Source organism: Lepus europaeus, chromosome 8 (assembly GCF_033115175.1).
Source record: "Lepus europaeus isolate LE1 chromosome 8, mLepTim1.pri, whole genome shotgun sequence".
Classification (NCBI taxonomy): domain Eukaryota; kingdom Metazoa; phylum Chordata; class Mammalia; order Lagomorpha; family Leporidae; genus Lepus; species Lepus europaeus.
Genome location: NC_084834.1, coordinates 109,754,901 through 109,778,128, shown reverse-complemented (window position 1 = coordinate 109,778,128; position 23,228 = coordinate 109,754,901). Strand labels below are relative to the sequence as shown.

The 23,228-nt window shown below is 35.2% G+C and overlaps 1 protein-coding gene across 1 annotated transcript in view; it reads right to left on the bottom strand.

Annotated features, from left to right (window-relative positions):
* Positions 1–16,310, bottom strand: part of LOC133765717 (transmembrane protease serine 11C-like) — a 69,397-nt gene extending 53,087 nt beyond the window's left edge. Inside the window, exons 1-2 of the mRNA XM_062199257.1 lie at positions 16,255–16,310; positions 8,292–8,407 (exon numbers count right to left, since the gene is read on the bottom strand). Of these exons, the coding sequence (XP_062055241.1) occupies positions 8,292–8,407; positions 16,255–16,310 (172 nt within the window). The remainder of the gene's footprint in view (positions 1–8,291; positions 8,408–16,254) is intronic.
* Positions 16,311–23,228: the final 6,918 nt, after the last annotated feature.

Here is a 23,228-nt window from a genome sequence, read left to right as displayed (position 1 = left end):
GGTTTATCACTTACAAAGTTCCAAGGTAATTAAAATGAATTAAGAAGAAATTAAAATCAGACATTTTGTAAGTACTTTACATTAAGTATGCGAAAAAAAGAAATGAAACGAACAATTTTATAAAAGTTAAATAAAGGAAATAGAGTGATGATTGTGTTGGGCTATACTTTGGAATATATCTAGTAGGAAATGAAATTTCTCCTTGTAAAATGTTCATATTCTGTTGTATCCCTCCACTCTGCAGTCTAGGAAGTCACAACGAGAGAGGAGATGGTTGGGGAGGAAAGAGAAGGAAGTAGAGAGAGAGAGAGAGAGAGAGAGAGAAAGGTGGAGTAAAAGCACTTTGTAATATTCTGGAATGTTCATATCCCTGGATATACAGTGGATATAGTTAATTATTTGGAATAGTCTTCTAGGTCCACTCACAAATAATTAAAGAAATGCAAAGTATTTAAGTTAAGATAGTATTTTTCTTGGGTTAAATTAACCAAGATGACCAACCTCCCTCCCCTAAAAAAGGTGCCAAACAAAAACACAAAACACACATACGGAGACACTCTTATGATTTGCCAGTGAGAATGCTAATTAGAATACATTTTTTTGGAAGACAATTTGGTCATATAATCAAAAGCCAGAAATGTATGCTCATTTTATTTTCTGTCAGTGATTTCTCTTTTTATAATTTATTCTCAGTTTAATGAGTTCCTCACAAATCTATATATAAAAATGAACAGGGATAGGCATTTGGTACAGCAGTTAAGACAGAGTTTGGGATGCCGAAATCTCATATTTGAGAATTGGAGTTCAAGTCCAAGTTCTATTTCTGAGTCCAGCTTTCTGCTGATGTGCACCCTTGGAGGCAGTAGTGATGGCTCAGATACCTGTCAATCATGTGGTAGACCTGGATTGAGTTCTCAGCTCTCAGTTTCTGTTGGTCCCAACCCTACTTATTGCAGGCATTTGGGGAAGAAATCAGCGACCAGAAGCCCTGTATGTATGTCTGTCTCTGTCTTTTTCTTTCCACTTTTCAAATAAATAAAAATTATAATAAAAAATGAACTCTTTCAAATAACATCAAAAAATTAGAAACAACCTAAGAAATTAAAGTAAAAAATTTATAAAATACATTATCAGCTACTTATATAATATAATATCATATCATAATTACAGTCATGCTTTATATTAATATTTATGCCATAAAAAATGCACACAAAAGTGGGGGGGGGAAGATAGGAAAGAAATGAACCAACATTATAAGAGTGTTCCTGACTAGTTGACTGTTTCTATTTTCTTACTCATGTTTTTCTGTATTTTCTATATATTTTAATGAATATTAAGGTTAAATTAATTAAAATGTTTTTGAGGAACATACTCCTTATCTGTAATTACTCATTTAGCTCTGATTTTCTGTTTATTTCTCCCCTATTTTACTTTTTTCCTATTCTTCTAATATGTGTTTTTATATATCTCTATGTATTATTTCCTTGTCACAAGTTAAACAATTCCAAAGGACTATAATATTTTTGTTGCTAGATATTTCTTTGCATCAATGCTGTATGTCTTCTTATTTTTCTATTAGGAATGTCATGTTATGCCAGGTTTTAAATCCAGGGGCATTGAGACAGTGTTAGGTTATGTTAATCTGTTGGACTACTACATGAATTGCAAACATTATAGAGTAAAACCATCCTCTAATTATGCTATCTTGTTAGAATGCTGCACATGATGGAGTAGTTCTCAGCCACAAAAAAGAATGAAATCACGTCTTTTACAACAAAATGAATGCAACTGGGAACTATTGTGCTTAGTGAAATAAGCCAGAACCCCCAAACAAATATCCTATGTTTTTTTGTGATTCGTGATAGTTAATATATTTAGAGTATAAAAAATTGAGCAGAATTGCAGTAGGCTAATCCTCCGCCTTGCGGCACCGGCACACCGGGTTATAGTCCTGGTCCGGGCGCCGTATTCTGTCCCGGGTGCCCCTCTTCCAGGCCAGCTCTCTGCTATGGCCCGGGAGTGCAGTGGAGGATGGCCCAGGTACTTGGGCCCTGCACCCCATGGGAGACCAGGATAAGCACCTGGCTCCTGCCTTTGGATCAGCGAGATGCGCCGGCCGCAGTGGCCATTGGAGGGTGAACCAACGGCAAAAAGGAAGACCTTTCTCTCTGTCTCTCTCTCACTGTCCACTCTGCCTGTCAAAAAACAAAAAACAAAAAACAAGAAAAAAAATTGAGCAAAATTGAAAAAAAAAAAAGGTCAAAACCAAATCGAAACTAAGTAAATGCCCCACATTTTGAATGAAGAGCTTGCTCAGCCAGGAGTCACATGACAGCTGCAGACTGGCAAATGTTAAAAAAGAACGGGGAAGGGCTGGTATTTGCCTACTCTATTTCTTTATTGCAACATTTGATTTTTCACTGAAAAATAAAGGTTATGATTTATAATTTTAAGATGTTTGGAAATAGCTTCAAAGAGTTGCTCATGGGTATATTTACATTGCAGACGGATCTCTGCAAATTCTGTGGGGAGATGAATTTATGGGGCATATGAATAATCAGAGTGAGTTGAAAAAATAAAGCAAGATTGCAAAATGAAGATAATGCAAATCTGAAGTGAATAAATGTTTCCAGAAATATTTAGGATATACATTATCAGTACCTAATCTAGCATAAATTTTATTAAAGAATAAATATATAAACATGAGTTCCTAGAAAATTAAACTTTGCTCTATATGATAAAATGTATGCAATGAGAGGATTGAAATGAATTGCATGAATTGTTTAAATTTCTTGTGTTTAACCTTATAGAGCTTTTTCTATTTCTCATTTTTCTGTACTGAGGGGCCTCATTTGGCTGTCTGAAATAGAAAGTCCTGCTTCTTGGATTTACGAAACTCATCAGGAAATAAGAGCAAAACCAATCCTTTGGTTAGTTCAATAACTTGGATTTATTTCTTATAGTTACTACTCTGAAAGGCAGTTGATAACTTTTATAAACTATAATGTTATTCTATAGATATAATAAATGGAAACCTATAAAGTTGAATAATATGACCTGGTTATTACTTCGGACCTGATAACATGACAAATTAAGGGCATTGTATTTACTGGTACATAAGGTAGAACACAGATGCTACTAATCAACAGAGACCGAGTTTCCAAGTGGAATTAAAATAGATTTTTATATATTACTTTAAATGATTCCTCACTCATTAAAACCAATACTTCTTGTGAAGTGTTATAATTAAAACAATGCAATAGATTATATAGATGTATCTCCTTAATACTGTACAGCAAATTCTCAGTGATCCATTAATACTAGGAAAGTCAACTATAATAAATAATATTATGTTAATATTTGGTCTTGTATGAACTTTAAAATATATCATTGAATATAGTTCTAAATAATAATCGTGAAGTTAGAGCTTCAAATATAAAGGAAAGAAACCACATTGTGTTTCAGTAGATAATTGTAGCAGGAAATTGTTATACCTTCACTGAGTTTTTCCATGTAGTCCAAGTTCTAAACATGATCTTGGGACACATTGTCAAGAAAAGTTAATACTATTCTAAGCAAAATTATTATTTTCCCTAGTTAAAAAAGTGCTGCAAAGCAGGTTAGAAGTTAAAGTGGTAAACTGAGTACTCCTCTGATTTTCTGTGGAGTTTGTCAATTGTCATAATAGAGGATTAAGCTCCTCTCCTTCAAATATAACCTAAACCTTCAGTGAAACCAAAATAAGTTAATAATGGAGAGTCTCTTTTGTTATTTTAATTCTTTTTCCATTTCTAAAAGACTAATATTTTACAAGTAATCCAGGTTATATAATAGGCTAGGATTAAGAGCACTAGGAAGATTTATAACTTAATGCTTTGTATTCATAAAAATCTTACTTTAAAATAATCTAAAAATGTTATTCAAAGAAATGAATTTATGTTATCTTTTAAAAAAGACCCCAATTCTCCCTTGAGGAATGTAATTTTCATTCTTATTTTGCATACATTATTTTCTTTTTGTTACTCTCATACATATATATGTGATCTTAGAATTAACTGATAACAGCAGTATCCCTGTGCACTTGTCTCAGACATCCAGATCTTTCTTATGGATGGTGATGGTATGTACTCAAAACTGGCTTCTGGTGGCAGCAAATCAGTGTATTTGTTTTAGAAAAAGATCACCTTGAACACCCTGGGGGTGATCCTTAGCTTTTATTACCTACATTTAAGACTAACTGAGGACTGGGCATTTGATGCAGCAGTTGAATCACCAATTGGGATGCCTGTATTCTATATTGAAGTGCCAGATTTGAGTCCCAGATCCTCTGCTTCCAATCCAGCCTCCTGTAAATATACACTTTGTAAGGCAACAGGTGATGGCTCAAGTACTTGGGTCCCTGAGACCTGGAGTGAGTTCCAGATTCCTGTTTTCTGCCTGACCCAGTCCTGGCTGTTGCTAGCATTTAAATAGTGAACCAGCAAATAGGAGATCTCCATCTGTATGTCTATCTGTCTGTCTTTCAAATAGAATGAAAATAAATATTTTTAAAAGACTTGCTGAGATTAGTTCTCCAGGCCAGGTTTTCCCAAATGTTCTCTAAAGAGTAAAAGAGATGACTTCCAGAGTCTATTAGAGTTAACATCAAACTTAGCATCTGTAGAGATATCTAGAAGGAGTAACTCACACATTTATTGTTTTAGCCTTTGGTTAAGAAATAGGAAGACAACGAAAATAAGTGACTCTGAGAAGGTATAATTTTTACCCACACTATGAGGTTTTCCCTTTCATTTCCTATCTTTTGAAAGCAAAATTGTTATTTGAAGCACTAAGAGTTTCCATTTGTAATTAGCATAGAAATATTTGGAAACATCATCCCCCTCAGAAAGTGAGAAAATATCAGTAAGAAAGATTAACTTTTTCTATGTAGATCCAAAGACTTTCCTGGCATTCTCATTGTCAAATTTTTTTTTTTAACCAATTCCTCACAACCTGACATAATTCAATCTGATTTTCACATCCTGTGGCAGAAACTATGGGTTATTTCTAGATATTCTTTTTTGTCTCTGGTTGTGGTGGTAGAATTTGTTATTCTTTTTTTTTAACTTTTATTTAGTAAATATAAATTTCCAAAGTACAGTTTATGGATTACAATGGCTCCCCCCCCATAATTTCCCTCCCACTTGCACCCCTCCCATCTCCTGCTCCCTCTCCCATTCCATTCACATCAAGATTCATTTGCAATTATCTTTATATACAGAAGACCGAGTTAGTATATATTAAGTAAAGATTTCATCAGTTTGCACCCACACAGAACATAAAGTGTAAAATACTGTTTCAGTACTAGTTATAGCATTACTTCACATTGGACAACAATTTAAGGACAGATCCCACATGAGAAGTAAGTACACAGTGACTCCTGTTGTTGATGTAGCAATTTGACACTCTTGTTTATGGCGTCAGTAATCTCCCTAGGCTCTAGTCATGAGTTGCCAAGCTATGGAAGCCTTTTGAGTTCACCGACTTTGATCTTATTCTGACAGGGTCATAGTCAAAGTGGAAGTTCTCTCCTCCCTTCAGAGAAAGGTACCTCCTTCTTTGATGGCCCGTTCTTTCAACTGGGATCTCACTCGCAGAGATCTTTCATTTAGGTCTTCTTTTTTTTTTTTTTCCCAGAGTGTCTTGGCTTTCCATGCCTGAAATAATCTCATGGGCTCTTCAGCCAGATCCGAATGCCTTAGGGGCTGATTCTGAGGCCAGAGTGCTATTTAGGACATCTGCCATTCTATGAGTCTGCTGTGTATCCTGCTTCCCATGTTGGATCGTTTTCTCCCTTTTTGATTCTATCAGTTAGTATTAGCAGACACTAGTCTTGTTTGTGTGATCCCTTTGACTCTTAGACCTATCAGTGTGATCAATTGTGAACTGAAATTGATCACTTGGACTAGTGAGATGGCATTGGTACATGCCACCTTGATGGGATTGTATTGGAATCCCCTGGCACGTTTCTAACTCCAGCATTTGGGGCAAGTCCGACTGAGCATGTCCCAAATTGTTAGATGCTATCCCAATAGGAAAACTACATTTTCCAGACTCTGTTCCATGTAGGGTCAACCTAGTGCATCTAAGTTACGAAAAATGCAATGAAAGGAAGAGATGTTTTCTTATTGAGAGAAGACATGCTTCTTTCTTTCTTGTTCTATCTTCCATCTGGCTAGAATGTGGGTATGATGAGCCATAATGGCGTAACTGCCTTGGACATTGAGATGACCTTGGCAGTGTAGGTTGTGCATAGTAAAGTAACAAGATAAAGGAGCTTGCCACCTGATTTTGATTTTGAGTGGCCCATGAACAGAATGATTTATACATTTTGAAGGATTGAAAAAGTCAAAAGAAGAATAATATATAGTGAAATAAAATTATATGACCTAGATGGTGTGCCTTTTTAGTGTAAGGACTAATACAACATATGAGAAACTGTCCTCTATTACTACCATATCCCATTGTAGCACCTTAATACCTTAGTAGTTGCCCATTGAATGCTTGTTAAATTGAATTTGTGTACAATTTCAGATACCGTTAATCTTTCCCACATTCTATTATTTATTTACAGCGTGCTTATTATCTCCCTTAAGAAGCTAAGCAAATAGAAAACACATCATTATCATGGAGGGTCATGTGAATCAGAGACAGGCAAATATTTATCGCTTGAGTTAACACTTCTTATTAATAATTTCATGAGCATAAACTATCAGTGTGACTCTTGATTTGGCAGTGGTAACAGTGGGCATTGCAATCTACCCAGTGGTCATGTTTGCACAATCAGTCCATGTCCAGGGAAGATTGCCTCTTCATTCTACTGTGCACAACCCTTTTATTTCCGTCTGTATCATTTTGTTTCTATTTATAAGCTGAAATGAATGTTTACTTAGCTAGACAGACTCTTTTCTAAATGAGATCAGAAAAACTTTTAAAGTTTATTTATTTGAAAGGTAGAGTGATGAAGAGAGAGAGATAATCTGAGAGAGGGAGAGAGGGCACTTTCATTTTCTGGCCAGGGCTGGTCAGGCCAAAATCAGGTACCAGGAATTCCATGTGGGTTTCCTATGTGAGTTACAAGAACCAAAGTACCATTTTCCCTGGACTCCCATGATCATTAGCAGGAAGTTGTGTTTGAAGTGGAGTAGTTGGATCTCTATTTCAGTATGTGGGTGTCCCAAGTGCTGGCTCAACATGCTGCACCACAAAACTTGGCCTTTCACATACTTTTTGAAGTATCCTATATACACCAATATTGTTCTTATAGATTTAATAAGCAGTGATTCTTGTATGTATATGTATTGCTGAATTTCAAGGATAGTCATTTGTAATTAATTAAATGTAAATTAATTTTAAAACATCATTAAATTTACATTACTTGTTTCTCTTTATATATCTTCTTACTTTCTAAACTACCTATTCTCTTGTCAGAATGCAAGAAAAAATTCTTCTAAAAATGTCCTTATCCTTGAAAAGGTTAGGAAAGAGTGGATTAAAGAAAATAAAAAGAGGACGCAGAGAAGTTGGTAAAAAATGCTATTTTTAAGAAAACTTGAATACACTGATTCCATAACTTTTTTTTCTGTTCATGGAAAATATACAGAAAAATCTGTACAGTCAGATTTTTTCCTTTTACCCCTCAATACAAGGGAATATTTTACTTTCCAAGGGGAATTTTTATGAGAAGAAAATATTGTATAGATAAAATGCCAGACATTGGAATAAGAAATATTAGATTAGAATAACAGATTGTAGGCTTTCATATTTGTTATTCACTGATTATCATTCCAGAGGGCTTTAAGTTAAGCAAAGATAGAAACTGTGACTATCTTATTTATCAGTGTATTCCCAGCACTTTCTATCCCAAGAAGATAAAAAGGAAGTATCCCAAGTCTCTTGTTTTAGTTTTCCCTAAGCTAAAAGTCACTAAAGGACAAAGTCTGCAGACAAGAACATTTTTGGAGGTAATGGATATGTTTTGTACCTTATTTGTGGTGATTTATAGGTGTTTACATTTAGTAAAATTCATCAAACTATGCACATTAAATATGTAATTTTCGTATATTAATTATAACAGCAAATCTTTAAAAAATAGTAAAATCTGCAGTAAATATTAGTAACTGTTCTGATTTTCCTCTTCCAAACAATTTCATCTGACTTCTTTCCTTCCTTCTCTATCAAAATTCCCAATTTTCTAAATATAGAATCAGTAAATCCATGTGACCTGAAAGGCAGACTTAATCAACACTTACCATATGCAACAAAATAGACAACAAGTCCAATGACTACTGCAACAATCACCATCATTGAGATACCCACGGTAATCTTGCCACATCTTGTGAGTTTCATTTTTGTTTTTGACTCCATTCTTCTGAGCAAAAAGGATATGAAAGCAAGTATTAATATGATATAGGACACTCAGAAATAAAAATGAATTTGATGTTAGTGTAAAAGTATATTATTGTACATTGATTATGATTCAATGGACTGCTGAACTTGGAAAACAGCTTAGAATTAATGAATATAGTATTTGAATGCTTATTTCTCATTACATATGAATAATAATTATAATAGAAAATTCAATATTTATTCATCCAAGAAATATTTGTAGATGTCCTACTATGTTCTAGGTATTATTGTGGGAGCAAAGATTTCTTTCCTTATGGAGTTTGTAGTCTACAAAATGGAGATAGCAAACCAAAAAAATAATAAATAAAATATATGACTCATAAAAAGGTATTAAGTGCTGTAGAAAATAAAATAGAGCTAAGCAAAGCAAATCAGAAATGTGTGTCTATGTGAGTGAGAGAAAGAGAGGGAAAGAGAAAGAGAAAAAGACAGTGACAAGATGCAATATCAGAGCCAATGTTGTGGTACAGTGGATTAAGCTATCACTTGTAAGGCTGGTTTGAGTACCAGCTGCTCTGCTTCTAATCCAGGATCCTGTTAATATGCCTGGGAAAACAGCAGAAGATGGCTCAAGTACCTAGGCCCCTGCCTCCCATGTGGGAGACCAGGATAGAGTTCCTTGCTCTTGGCTTTATTCTGGCCCAGACCTATCTGCTGTGGCCATGTGAGGAGTGAACCAGCATATGCAAGATCTGTCTCTCACTCTCTATTTCCCTCTGCATACTCTGCCTTTCAAATAAATAAGTAAACATAAAAGCAAAGATGTGATATTAAATATAGTGACAGAAAAAAGTAGAAGAGTAGAGTAGGTAAAATTTGAGCAGAGTTGAAACATGTAATGGGGTTTTCCATACATATATATGGAATATCCCAGGCAGAGGGAATTACTCAGGTAATGGAGTACTAGGAATGTTAGGTAGTATGGTTAAAGCAGTGAAGGAGAGAAAAAGTAGTTAAGAAAGTAAGTCTGAGAGGTACCATGGTCCAGAACTTGTAGGGCCTTCTGGGGTCATGATAATAATTTTGGCTTTTCTGATGAAATAGGAGCAATGGAGGGTTTGAGCAAAGGACTGTGATGATAATCTAATATCATATGAGATCCTTCTTGGTACTTTGTAGAATAAACGGTAGAGGGAAAAGTGGAAGCAGAGTGATTAGATAGGAAATGATTACAATAAACCAAACAGGAAGATGATGTTGACTTGGACCAAAGTAGTAAAGGAAGAGGAAATGAAAAGGAAAAGGAAAAGGAAAAGGAAAAGGAAATGGCTATATTTTGAATATAGTGTTGTCAGTTTCCTGAAGGATCTGTGTGGAATGCAGGTGGAAAAGATGATTGAAAAATAGTTTCTAGCCCTTTAGTTTGACAGTTTGAAAGATGGAATTATCATTAGCTGAGATGCAAAGTCTAGTGATAGAGCAGGTTAGAGGGACCCGTATAAATTCAGTTTTATTTATTTTGTGTTTGGTATGTTCACTAGGAATGCAAGTGGAGATGCAGTTTGGGTATTGAAGTTTGGAGTCTAGGATAGAAGTCTCAGCTGGCAATATAAATTTGATATTCATGAATATGCAGATGGGGCTCTGAGACTACTTGAGAAAGTAGCAAAGGATATGTGTAGTGAGAGGACAAGACCAATGCATGATCACTGGGGAACTCCCTCATTAAGAGATAAGGGGATGAGAAGAATATAGCAAAAGGTACTGAGAGGAAAGAAGCAGTGAGGTTGGATGGAGCCAAGATAATGTGACATCCTGGAAGCCAAGAGAAATGAATAAAGGATGAGGAAGGGGATTGATTAATTTTGCCAGATACTGCTGATAGCTCAAATATAATAGGTAAATGAGCACTGAGAATTGACTCTTGGATTAGCATTATAGAGATAATTAGTGAGTTTGATGAATAAGTTTTAGGAGTGGAAAGGCAAAGAATTCATTAGAGATGATTTAAAAGAAAATATAATTATAAGAAGTGGAGACTGCCCATTACTCTTACAAAGAGTTTGTTGAAAAGAGGCGGTGGCTGGGGTGGGGGAGACGGGGACAGGGGCTGTAGATGGTGGAGGAAATGGATCAAGAGAATTTTCATCATATTATGGAAAATTTTTAATATACATAAAAATAGAAAGAATAGAGTCTTTAAAACTTTTTTAAAATTTATTTGAGAGAGAGGGAGAGAGAGAGAGAGAGAGAGGGAGAGAGGGAGAGAGAGACATGTTTTTTCTTCTGCTGGTTCACTCCCAAAATGCCTGCAGAGGCTCTGGCTGGGCCAGGCTTAAAAAGAATCAGGAACTCAATGCTGGTCTCCCATGGTGAGGGTAGAGGTAGGGCAGGCTGAGACTCAACTATTTGAGCTAAAACCTACTGCCTTCCAGAGTATGCATTAGCAGAATGCTGGAATCAGGAGAAGAGTTGGACTTGAACCCAGGCACTGTTGTATGGTATTTGAGTGGGATGTCTTAACTGCTAGGCTAAATGCCTGCCCCAAGAGAATAATAATGAACTGTCCTATATCCAACACATAGGTTTAAGCTATTAACATTTTGCATGATTTACTTCTAGCATGAGCATTTTTAGGATCATTATTATACCTAATGGACTTACTAATAATTTTGAACTACTTTGTAACATCAAGGTCACATTCAAATATCTCTACACGGCCTCAAGACATCTGTTGTATTTTTTGTTTGAACAGGATAAAAAAATCTCCACATTACATTTGATTTTCTTATTTCTTAGTCTATAACAGCTTCCTCATTCTACCTTTTTTTTTATGATGTGGACTTATTGAACATACCTAATGTCCTACCTAAAAACTTGTTTGGGTATTTTTGTTTGCTTTAGAAAGTTAAAACATTAATTAAACATTTCATTTGGATACATTGATAGATTCAGATGCAGCTGTAATGTAGATGCAGAAGATATATCTCAATAAAGAGATGTCTTTTGTTCTTGACACAGTTTGCCCAATGGTAACAATTTGCAAAGCTATAATATAATATCACCACTGAGATATTTACACAGGTAAAACCAAGATACTGACCATTTCCATCACCACAAGAGCCCCTTGTCTCTGCTCCCTTGCCTATGTTACCCCTGACAACCACTAATGTGTTCTCCGTTTCTATAATTTTCTCATTTTAGAGTGCTATGTAAACACAATCAGACAATCTGCAACCTTTTGGGATTTGTTCTTCTCTCAGCTCTAGAGGTTGATTTATCACTAATCACAGTTTTTTGAGGTGTTATTGGAGGCATTAAATGTTATGTACAGCTTGGTACCATTAGTTGGACAGAGAGAAATAATAATATTAAAACTTTTAGAATAATTTGTTACAATATTTGTGGATTGAGAGGAAACTTTATTCCAGTGTATTTATGCTTCAATATTGGAAAATAATGTTTTAGTTCATCATATAGAGATGGGGAGGAAATGTTTCTTTAGAAGTTTGCTAACTAATTAATTTCTCATACTCATGTTAATTGAGCAATGTGAAAAGCATACTGTTAGGCAAAGGGAGTACAGTGATGAGCAATAATAGTAAGAAATGTAAAATGCAAGAATTGTAAAAAATTAACTTTGTTTTATATGCTGTATTATGTTTGTTATCTTGTCAATGTTGTCATAACAAAGTACCATAGACTGATTTCAACAACAGAAATTTATTCTCTTAAAGTTCAGAAGGGTAGAGGCCTCTGTCCTTTTCTTGGAGATAGCCATCTTCTCCCTGTATCTCCACATGGTCTTCTCTTTGTACATATCTGTGTCCTAATTTCATTTTATGAGGACAATGGCCATATTGGATTAGGGCTTAACCTGATAATCTCACTTTAATTGTATCAACTTACTCATCTCTAAATACAACCACATGAGGTACTGGAGGTTAGAACTTCATCGTATGAATTTTGGGGAGCACAATGAATTTTGGGAGCACAATACAGTTAATAATATGCTTATTTGTAGGTTTTATTTATAATAATATACTATAAATATATTTTTATATTTTAGGTACTATACATTCATATATTCATATATTGACTCTAAACACACTTATATATTTATGTATATGTATATATGTGCATCTAAGATATTTATGATGTATACAAAAAAAGTTAACATACCTTGAAATGACTGTACTAAATATCAGTTAATTTGAAATATGATACTAAAACCTACATTAGTTTGATTTTCATTTGCAAAAAACAAATTTTTTTTTTTTTTGGTTTGTAATTATTCCCTGAACAGATGAAATTACCTGAACAAATACTATTAAATAGATCTCTAATGCAGGTGTAATTTCCAAGTCCTTATCATTTTAGAAACTTCATTATACTTTGCAAAAATGCTCTGACCATTGGGAAAATTTTGTCCAAAATATGTCGGCACATTGAGAGACCTGGATTGACTTTTAGGCTGTTGGCTTCAGCCTGGCCTATCCTTGCCTGTTACAGACATTTGGGGATTGAACCAGAAGATGTAACATCTCTGTCTCTGTGATCCTGCCTTTCCAATAAAAAATAAAAATAAAAATAAATAAAATAAAAAATTAGTATGTCAAGATTTCTGTTGATATTTCCATATTTGTGAACATTTTTTGGTCTTAATTAAAAAACCTAAAGAAGTCTCACTATATAGTCTTAGAGGAAAGGTTTTTCAATCTGATCAATCACTTATTTAGTCTAGAATAGTGCTTGAAATTTTTGTAAAAAGAATTAACTAAATGATATGCTAAACCTTGGAAAGTTAATTTCCTAGAGCTGAGTACCTGTTGTAAGACATTCTTCTTCAGATTGATAGACGCATGCATATGTTGACATATTTTACTCAACATGGTTGCCATGGGACAGGCCCCCATGGAAATGTGACAAATGAGTATGAAGTTTGATGTGGCAAATATTTGGTATATATTTTCCTATTCTTCTCAATCATGTATTTCTTGAGCCTTATAAAAATTGCTTTTTTTGTAGATAAAAAAATGGAACATTGATAATGTTACAATAATCCAATCTGTGGATACACAAAACTCCTTCATTTGTTGTTTCTCCTTCTGAATTGTCTGTAAGGGATATAAAAGCATTTCTTGTATACAAGAATTTGAGTAACAGGGAACCTTATTTGACATCAAATCTCCCTCCAACATAAATTTCCTAGAGTGAGAGACCCATTTGGAGCTGGAGTGAATTTTGCAAATCCTCCATTCTGGTTTCCTAATTTTAAAGAGGGAAAAACTGTAGGACAATAGTTTCTCTTCAGGACATTTCAAATCTAAAGAAGATTAGAACTGTAGGTAGAGATTTTTCTCTGGTTGTTAATAAGTAAATGCACATTTGATATTATGGCTAAAGATCAGACCTTTTAGTTTTTAATCTGTATAAGGAAAATTATTCATATTAGGTAGCTTCATAACTCAGAATTCTCACTTATTCTATAGTCCAAATCTAAGATCACTAAATGAACTGTCTAGCTTGACTCACAAATATGAAGTTATAATTAATGAATAAAAATTAGTTCTAAGGGCTGATGATCTATTTCTGGTCTCTCCTGCAATTTCTAAGATTCAGATGTTTTTCACAAACTGTTTTACTAGTTTGGAAGTAGTGACCCAATGTGTGGTGGGGTGGTGGTGGTTGTGGTAGTGGTGTGTGTGTATCCTAAAATTCAAAAGGAAAATTCAACTTTGTCAACATTCAGATTCTTTATTTTAAAGCATTCCCTAAAAGCAATGTCAGACACATGAAATCTATTTTTCCAAAATGTTAGTATTAGGTGATAAGATAAACTACTTTGTACACTCTTATTTAATGCTATAACTAGTACTCCAACAGTATTTTTTTTTTTTTCACTATGTGTTGCTATATGGCGGCAAACTGTTGAAATCGTTACCTAATATATACTAAACTGATCTTCTGTATATAAAGAGAATTGAAAATGAATCATGATGTGATTGGAAGGGGAGAGGGAGCGGGAAAGGGGAGGGTTGCGGGTGGGAGGGAAGTTCTGGGAGGGGGAAGCCATTGTAACCCATAAGCTGTACTTTGGAAATTTACATTCATTAAATAAAAGTTTAATTTAAAAAAAAAAGATAAACTACTTAGCCTTCAACAGAAACTGGGTCAAGGCTGGATATTGAAGTGCGTAACGGGAAAACCTGCATTGTTTTTGGCAGCATGTCTTAATTTGTCATATGACTTTTATTTATTCACCAGGTATATTCTGAAGCAATTCAGGTATAATATAGATAAGGTTGTAATGACATCAGTAATTATTTAGGGATTTCAGAAACAGTGGCTTACTGGTGAATATGCTTAAAAATAATTCCTTGAAAGGATTAAAGCTGTTTGTCTGCACATTGTTTCTAATGTATTTTTTTGGAACATGAGGAGGTGAGCAAGTTGATGTGGAATACATAGAATACATTACTTAGAAGGTGTGATGAAATAGTTTAGTTATATTTTTATTGATTAAATAAAAAATTAACAGTGACTTTATTTTATGGAAAAGATTTCCATCTTTCTGTTACAGCTAATTACACTAAATATTAATCTGAATGTGTAAAATGATGTTTTTTATGCTATTTATTCAGAAACCTTACTGTTCCCAATGATATGCTGGTCATTTAGAATCTAAATGATGGGAAAATATATAAACAAAAATTATCTGCAAATATTATTAAAGTTTGAGTTAGTCTCAATGCATGCATTTTGTTGGAGTGTCAGGAACGACTACATTGTGGATGTGAACATTTATCTTTGTATTAATTTGGTTATCTTATGAATCAAAATGTAAAAAGTATTTCTTCGTTGCTGTGTGCCGTGGAAGCAGTCAGCACATTTCTTTCACTTTCAATCTGATTGCTTTCTAAGCATGTGACATTGCTAATGGGAAGGAACACAATCCCCTCTGGTTGCTGTTCTTGTTTTTAAGTCAAATGTTCAATCATACCACTAAGAATGTATACCAGTGAGGCATTGCTGTGTTCCAATTTTAAAAACTAATACCCAAGCTTTTTTTTTTTTTTTTTTTTTTTGACAGGCAGAGTGGACAGTGAGAGAGAGAGAGAGAGACAGAGAGAAAGGTCTTCCTTTGCCGTTGGTTCACCCTCTAATGGCCGCCGCGGTAGCGCGCTGCGGCCGGCGCACCGCGCTGTTCCGATGGCAGGAGCCAGGTGCTTCTCCTGGTCTCCCATGGGGTGCAGAGCCCAAACACTTGGGCCATCCTCCACTGCACTCCCTGGCCACAGCAGAGAGCTGGCCTGGAAGAGGGGCAACCGGGACAGGATCGGTGCCCCGACCGGGACTAGAACCCGGTGTGCCGGCGCCGCAAGGCGGAGGATTAGCCTGTTGAGCCCTGTTGAGCCACGGCGCCGGCCATACCCAAGCTTTGTTCTACCACTTCCCACAGTTAAAATAGCATAATGTGAGCATAAATATCAGTGTCTCTGTGTCAACATACATCGTTAGAAATAGGTGAGTGCAAATATCTTATCCTTTCAATTTTAAAAATAAAATTCTCTGGACATCTTCAGATTCCATCAATTATGTACATCCTTCTCTGGTGTGAACTAAGGTGATTGCAAGATTTTTTACAAAAATTAATAATCAAAACAGAACCTAACAATGAAAATTTATCCATATTAATCATTTTTGTTTTTACTTTAATTCCTATTTTTATAAAAAATTGAGGAAGCGCATCATTTTTAAGAACCTTAAAACACAAATTAAATTACTTCAGTGAATTAGCTCCCTTTAGAACATTCACCCGAGGAGTAAGGGCAAGCCTTCTTCCTCCCACTCCCTCAGACTCACCTGCTTTGCAGAGATGTCCATGGCTCCTCTCTCTGTGGAGGTTGTTCATTTGTCATCTTCCTTCCAAATGCTAGGCAGCACAGTCATTCTCCACCTATTTAGCTTACAAGATTCTGTGACTTTTATATGTTTTATGATAATGGTATAATGATAATACTTAGGACTTACACAACTTTTCATCTTCAAAGTGCTTTCCAAACATTTACTAATTAATTTTAAAACATAAGTAAAATATGAGTTGCATAAATGTTGCTCCATAAATAATAAAAAAAAAAATCAAAACTCAGCTTTTGTGACTGATGATGTAGTGGGGCCACCTATTTGAGAAGGACGATAAGCCTTTCCTTGGTTTTGCATTTCTGTTTATTGAAGACTAGCAAGTGACTGCTCTTCTTGCTTGCCATAATCCACTCCCAAAGATTATGCCAATTTCTTTTTTGCTCTTCAGTGAACAGCCAGTGGCTCTCTAAGACCTAACCCTCCATTAGTATCTAAATGCCTTCCAACTTATAATTCTTTTGCTTCCTTCTTCTGTATATCATGCTTTTACAAATTCTTCCCTAAAATTTTTACTGCAGCCCTAATATTAGTGCTTATTAAAAATGTTTGATTCCATGAAATTCACAGGTGTTTTTTAATAAAAAATATGAGTTTAACCAGTAATTTTCCAAAGTTTTGGACAGCATTCTGGTTTTTGATTAGTGTGTGGACAAGATAGCACACACCTGAATGTTTAGCTGTTCGGAAGAAAAAGAATTTGCCAGAGGCCAGCTTCTATGGTAAAGGATAACCCAGTTATTAGGCTGTGAGAGAAGGCTTCTTTGGGTAACAGTCTTTGTTTAGAATCTCAAACTCATAATAGTATCAAGAAGAATTACTGTCTTGCCTATGCTACCTCCCTTTTTCCAAAAACTTGTATAGGGAAAGATAATCAGAAAAATCGTATTTATATGATCACAAAAAGGACCATAATGACAGCTCTTGTATCCTTTATTAATGGGACTCTGACCAGATATATCTACATCCCTTTAAGACCTTAATGTTAGTTGTATTTTTCTGAGCACATCAGTCACAATATTTTGTACACATGTTCAGAATATCTAGAGTATTATTCTGAATACTCATTTGTCTATGTAAATCCTACTCATCCTTCTAGATTATCCTAATCCTTCTTTCTCTAAGTGGGCTTTTCAAAATATATGACTTTTTCACCTGAATCTCAGAAACCCTAATAAACTCACACAATCTTGCAACAAAATATACGCAGGATTTAGGGCATATATTAGACCAGGGACCAGATGAGAAACTTCCTGAATTAATGTCTTAGAATATCAAATTATTCTTACCTTTGAATATCAAAGATCCTGATTCAGTCTCCTTTTTCCCCTTCATTGATTAGAAAATATGTGCTGTACATCTGTGGCATCAGCATTATTGTTAATACAATTGGAAATAACATTTTAAGATATTTACAATCTCATTATGAAGGCAATCAATTAAGCTGGAAAGTAAAACACGAAAACACCAGATGGAGCATCCACGGGGCACTATCTGAACACACAAATGAAACCTAATCTTGCTGCTGTGGGAGAGGCTATGGAAAAGTACTTGGAGCATATTTTATCTATGGAGCATATTTTATCAATGATCTGAAGGATGAATGGGAATATAATACTTAGAGAGGTAAAGGTAATGAATCAACCTGGCAAAAAGCAAGTAGGAGCATTCCAATTTGAGGTGACTGAAAATTACACTAAGATAATTTGACTACAGTGTAGAAGTGTGGGAGAGTGTGTGTGTGTGTGTGTGTGATTTGTGTATGACAGAGGTGGAAGGTGTTGATGGGAGATGAGGTGAGAGAAATCAGAAGCATCCAGATACTGTAAAGATAAGTAAGCTATTTCAGGAGTTTGGACTTGATTTCAAAGCAATGAATTGACAGTGAAGGGTTTGAATGTGATAGACTGACATTTTGTTAAAATAACGTTGATCTGTTATCTTGAGAGGAGTCTATAATATGGAAAAACTAGAGTTGGCAAGAGACAGCTAGAAAGTAATTTCAGATATCTAAGTGTAAGTGTTTTGAACTGAGGCAGTGAGATGGAGATAGATCAACTTGATAGACTTAATGCTTGGCTGGATGTGGGAGGAGTGGAGGAATCAAGAACAACACTGATGAATGATCTCATGGAAGGACAGTTGTGATGAAGGCATCTGTGATGTCCTGGTGTATAATAAGGTGCAAACAGTGAGCTTCATGGTAATTCCATGGTCGTGTCCTGGTGTGTTAAATTTGTGGATCAATTACTGGATATGGAATCTCATGGACTTACTTAGTACACCTTTTATTTTGGCTCAGCTGGAGTCAATTAATAAAAAAATTTAAAGGAAATGAGCATTTTTGTATGAGTAGCTAATATAATAGGATCCAATCAAGATCAAAGTAAAACTAATAAGTTAGATTATTAGATTCTGGGAAAATAATGAATGATAGGATACTGCATTTTATGTATCTCGTTAATATGCTAAGTAGATGTTTTTGTGTTAAAGTTAAAGCACAATATGAGTACAGAATCAAAAACTTACTGTTTTTCAGAAGTACAGTTAACTAATGATCCAACTGTGTGAGGCTGCTGCTTTAGCAGTTCATAAAATGCCTTCCTTCAGGAGGAGAGAACTACCACTTTGACTATGACCCTATTGGAATAAGATCAAAGTCAGCGAACTCTAAAGGCTTCCATAGCCCTGGCAACTCATGACTAGAGCCTAGGGAGATTACTGATGCCTTGAACAGGAGTGTCAAATTGTTAAGTCAGCAACAGGAGTCACTGTGTACTTACATCCCATGTGGGATCTGTCCTTAATGTGTTGTCTAATGTGCAGTGATGCTATAATTAATACTGAAACAATATTTTTACACTTTGTGTTTCTGCGTGGGTACAAACTGATGAGATCTTTACTAATTATATACTGAATTGATCTTCTGTATATAAAGATAATTGGAAATGAAAAAAAAAACCTGGTGTTAAATTGGAATGGCATAGAAAATTAATTTAAAAATATTATGTAGGATCTCTGTCTTTAATGTGCTGTACACTGTTATTTAATGCTATAACTAGTACTCCAACAGTATTTTTTTCACTTTGTGTTGCTATATGGGGGCAAACTGTTGAAATCTTTACCTAATATATACTAAACTGATCTTCTGTATATAAAGAGAATTGAAAATGAATCTTGATGTGAATGGAAGGGGAGAGGGAGCGGGAAAGGGGAGGGTTGTGGGTGGGAGGGAAGTTATGGGAGGGGGGAAGCCATTGTAACCCATAAGCTGTACTTTGGAAATTTATATTCATTAAATAAAAGTTTAATAAATGAAAAAAAAATGTCTTCCTTCAATGATAGAGGTATGTTCTAAGTCTCAGGAAGTAGTAATATTCCTATTATTTTCCATGGTGATTGGACCACATATGTAGTACCATAGGCATTCTGATATTCCTATGTTTTCAGGGAAGAAATAAAACAGGACAAAACCAGAGGAGAAAATCTGAAATCACGGTGTAGCTGGAAATCATAAATTGAGCACTTGAAGGGACTGGAAATGTTCTCTTACAGGACAGAGATTAAAGGGAGACATGATAGTGAGGACAGGCATGGAGAGTTGATAGTGCATAGAGACCACTTGGTGCAGCATGCATCTCAGGAGATGACTGAAGATCTGCCCTTCAGCACGGCACCTGGCACTGCATCACCTAGATCACTTGGAATTTATGGAAGGGAGAGAGATATGGCAACTTGACTGAGAAAGCCCAAACTGTCGTAAAAAGTCCTGAACTGATTGAATTAAACAAGAATAGAGCCTATAATTTATGTCAGGCAGATTGGGGGCTTTCAAGAGAAACAATTAAGAAAATTACTCCTCTGTTGGCACACTTGCATTTATGGCAAGAAAAATCATACTAGATAGAATAGGAATTTTAAGTATGAGATTAGAGACAGCTTTTAAGTTATACAAATACGTTTTAGATTTGGAGCAATGAGCTGTTTAGATATGTTTAAGAAAAAATATGATATGATACTTTAAGAGTTTTTTAAAAGATTTATTTCTTTGAAAGAATTGCAGAGAGAGAGCGAGAGCGAGAGAGAGAGAGAGAGAGAATCTTCTATCCTCTGGTTTACTCTTCAAATGGCCACAATGGTCAAGGCCGGACCAGGCTGAAACCAAGAGCCAGGTACTTCATCTGGATCTCCCATGTGGGTGCAAGGATCCACCTCCCTGCTAATGACCTGGGAAAGCAGCAGAATGTGGCCCAAGTTCTTGGTCCCCTGCACCCATATGGGAGACCCAGATGAAACTATTGATTGCTGGATTTGGCCTGGACCCATCCCCAGCCATTGTGGCCATTTTAGGAGTTAACCAGTGGATAGAGGAGTCTCGAGCACTCTCTCTCTCTCTCTCTCTCTCTCTCTCTAACTCTTCCTTTCAAATAAACAAATAAGTCTTTTTTTTTTTTTAAAGAAAGAATACACCTGAACACAATAAGGGATATTAATGACAAATTCAAAACTAACATCATATTGGGTAGGGGAAAAAATTGAAAACATTTCTTCTAATATCCAGAACGGGAAAAGGATGCCTACTCTTCAATGTACTGAAAGTATAATTTGTACTGATTAAGCAATAGAAAGAAATAAAGGGAATCCAAATTGGAAATGAGGAAGCCAAATTGGCCGTGATTGCAGATGACATAGTATTATACATAGAAGCCTAATGATTCCACCAAAAAACTATCAGAACTGACAAATTTGATAAAGTTGTAGAATACATAATCAACATACAAAAATCAACAACATTTCTAAAACCAGTAAAAAAAGTTGGTGAAAAATAAATTAATAAGACAATGTTATTTACAATAGCTGCATACACACAGAATAACAAGGAAGAGATTTAACCAAGAAGGTGGAAGATTTCTAACTTTAAACTCCAAAACATTGATGAAAGAAATTGAAGATACAAAAAAAAGACCTCCCATAATCATGAATTGGAAATATTTATATTATTAAAATATCCATACTTCCCAAAAAATATTCATCAAAATACCAATGATATTCTTCACAAAAATAAAAAGGAAAACCCCAAAATTTGTGTGGAACTGCAGAAGATCCTTAGTACTGAAATCAGTTGTGAAAAGAAAGAACAAAACTCCAGGCATCACAGTACTTTGACTTCAAAAGCCACAGCAAACACAACATGATACTGGCCTGGACTGTGGCACAAGCATCACAAGTCACTCTTGTGCTACACTCCAGCACTGTCTCTGAGCTATGCCAGTTGGAACATGCTGGGTTAGTCATTGTATCAGTCTGTTTTTTCATGGAGAAGGATGGGCATTGGTCTCCTATAGTGGGCAATCTTTCTCCATCTCCTCTGTGATAATTCTTTATGCATTCTAGATATAATCTCTGTGTTAATTATGTGTATTGTGAAGTAATTTAAAATTTACCACTATAGCATTGTTTATATTTTGAGTAAAATGCCTTAAAAAACAGTGGGTGCAAGCTCACTCTGATTTTTGTCTTAAATGACATTCTCATGTGAATAATGCCTTTCTTGCATCAGAAAGAACCTTGAGAGAGATTTTTATATAGATCTCATTAGAATAACTCTTATCTCGAAAGTAACTTTCATCCTCTATGCAGTTCACATTATTTAGTTACTGTTCACAATTTGGTACTCCTGTGCAATTCAGAATATAGTCATGTCTACATGGTCAACAATGGATCACATATATTGTGACGGGCCATAAGATTATAAGGGTTTTGAGAAATTTCTATGGCCCAGTGACATTTTACCCATTGTAACATTTTATCAGAATGCATTACTCATTCCTAGGTGGTGATGCCGGTTCTATTATGCAGCTAGTTGTATAAAAGTATGGCATATGCAATTATGCACAGTATATAATAATTGAGAATGATAGTAAATGACCATGTTACAAGTCTAGGTATTATAGTATGATTTCAGTTATATATGATGTGCTGCTCATAAAACTAAAGCGTTGTTGGTTCTGTGTTTAGCTGTTCTCCTATAGGTTCCTATGGACTTTTTCCAGCCACTTTTATTGTATTCAGTACTTTGGGATGGCTCTGTAAACAGATGAAGCCAATAATGTATTAACAGTACCAACTGAGAGAAAGTATGGTTAACTGAGGTTACTAAAAAGAAAAAGCAATTCAAATCAATTGGCAATCTACAAAAAGAGTTAAAGATTTTAAAAGCTATTATTAACATTGCTATATTGGTCTATTATGCTATATTATATGTGTGTACATATTGTATGTCCACATGGGGAAATTTCATTATTTTAGAATGTACTCTTATTTATTAAAAGAAAGTTAACTATATCCCTTCAAGGTGGCATATATCAATGCCACCTTACTAGTCAAAGTGATCAGTTTCAGTTCATAATTGATTATAATGATAGGATTAAGTGTCAAAGGAATCACATAAACAAGACTAGTGTCTGCTAATACTAACTGATAGAATTAAAAAGGAGAGAACAATCCAACATAGGAAGTGGGCTACACAGCAGACTCATAGAATGGCAGATGTCCTAAACAGCACTCTGGCCTCAGAATCAGCCCTTAAGGCATTCAGATCCGGCTAAAAAGCTCATGAGAGTATTTAAGGCATGGAAAGCCAACACACTGTGGCAAAAAAAAAAAAAATGACCTAAATGTAAGCTCTCTGTGAGTGAGATCCCAGCAGAAAGAATGGGCCATCAAAGAAGGAGGTACCTTTCTCTGAAGGGAGGAGAGAACTTCAATTTGACTATGGCTTTGTCTAAATAAGATCAGAGTTGGCGAACTCAAGAGGCTTCCATAGCTTGGCAACTCATGACAAGAGCCTAGGGTGATTACTGACGCCGTAAGTAAGAGTGTCAATTGTTCAATCAACAACAGGAGTCACTGTGCAC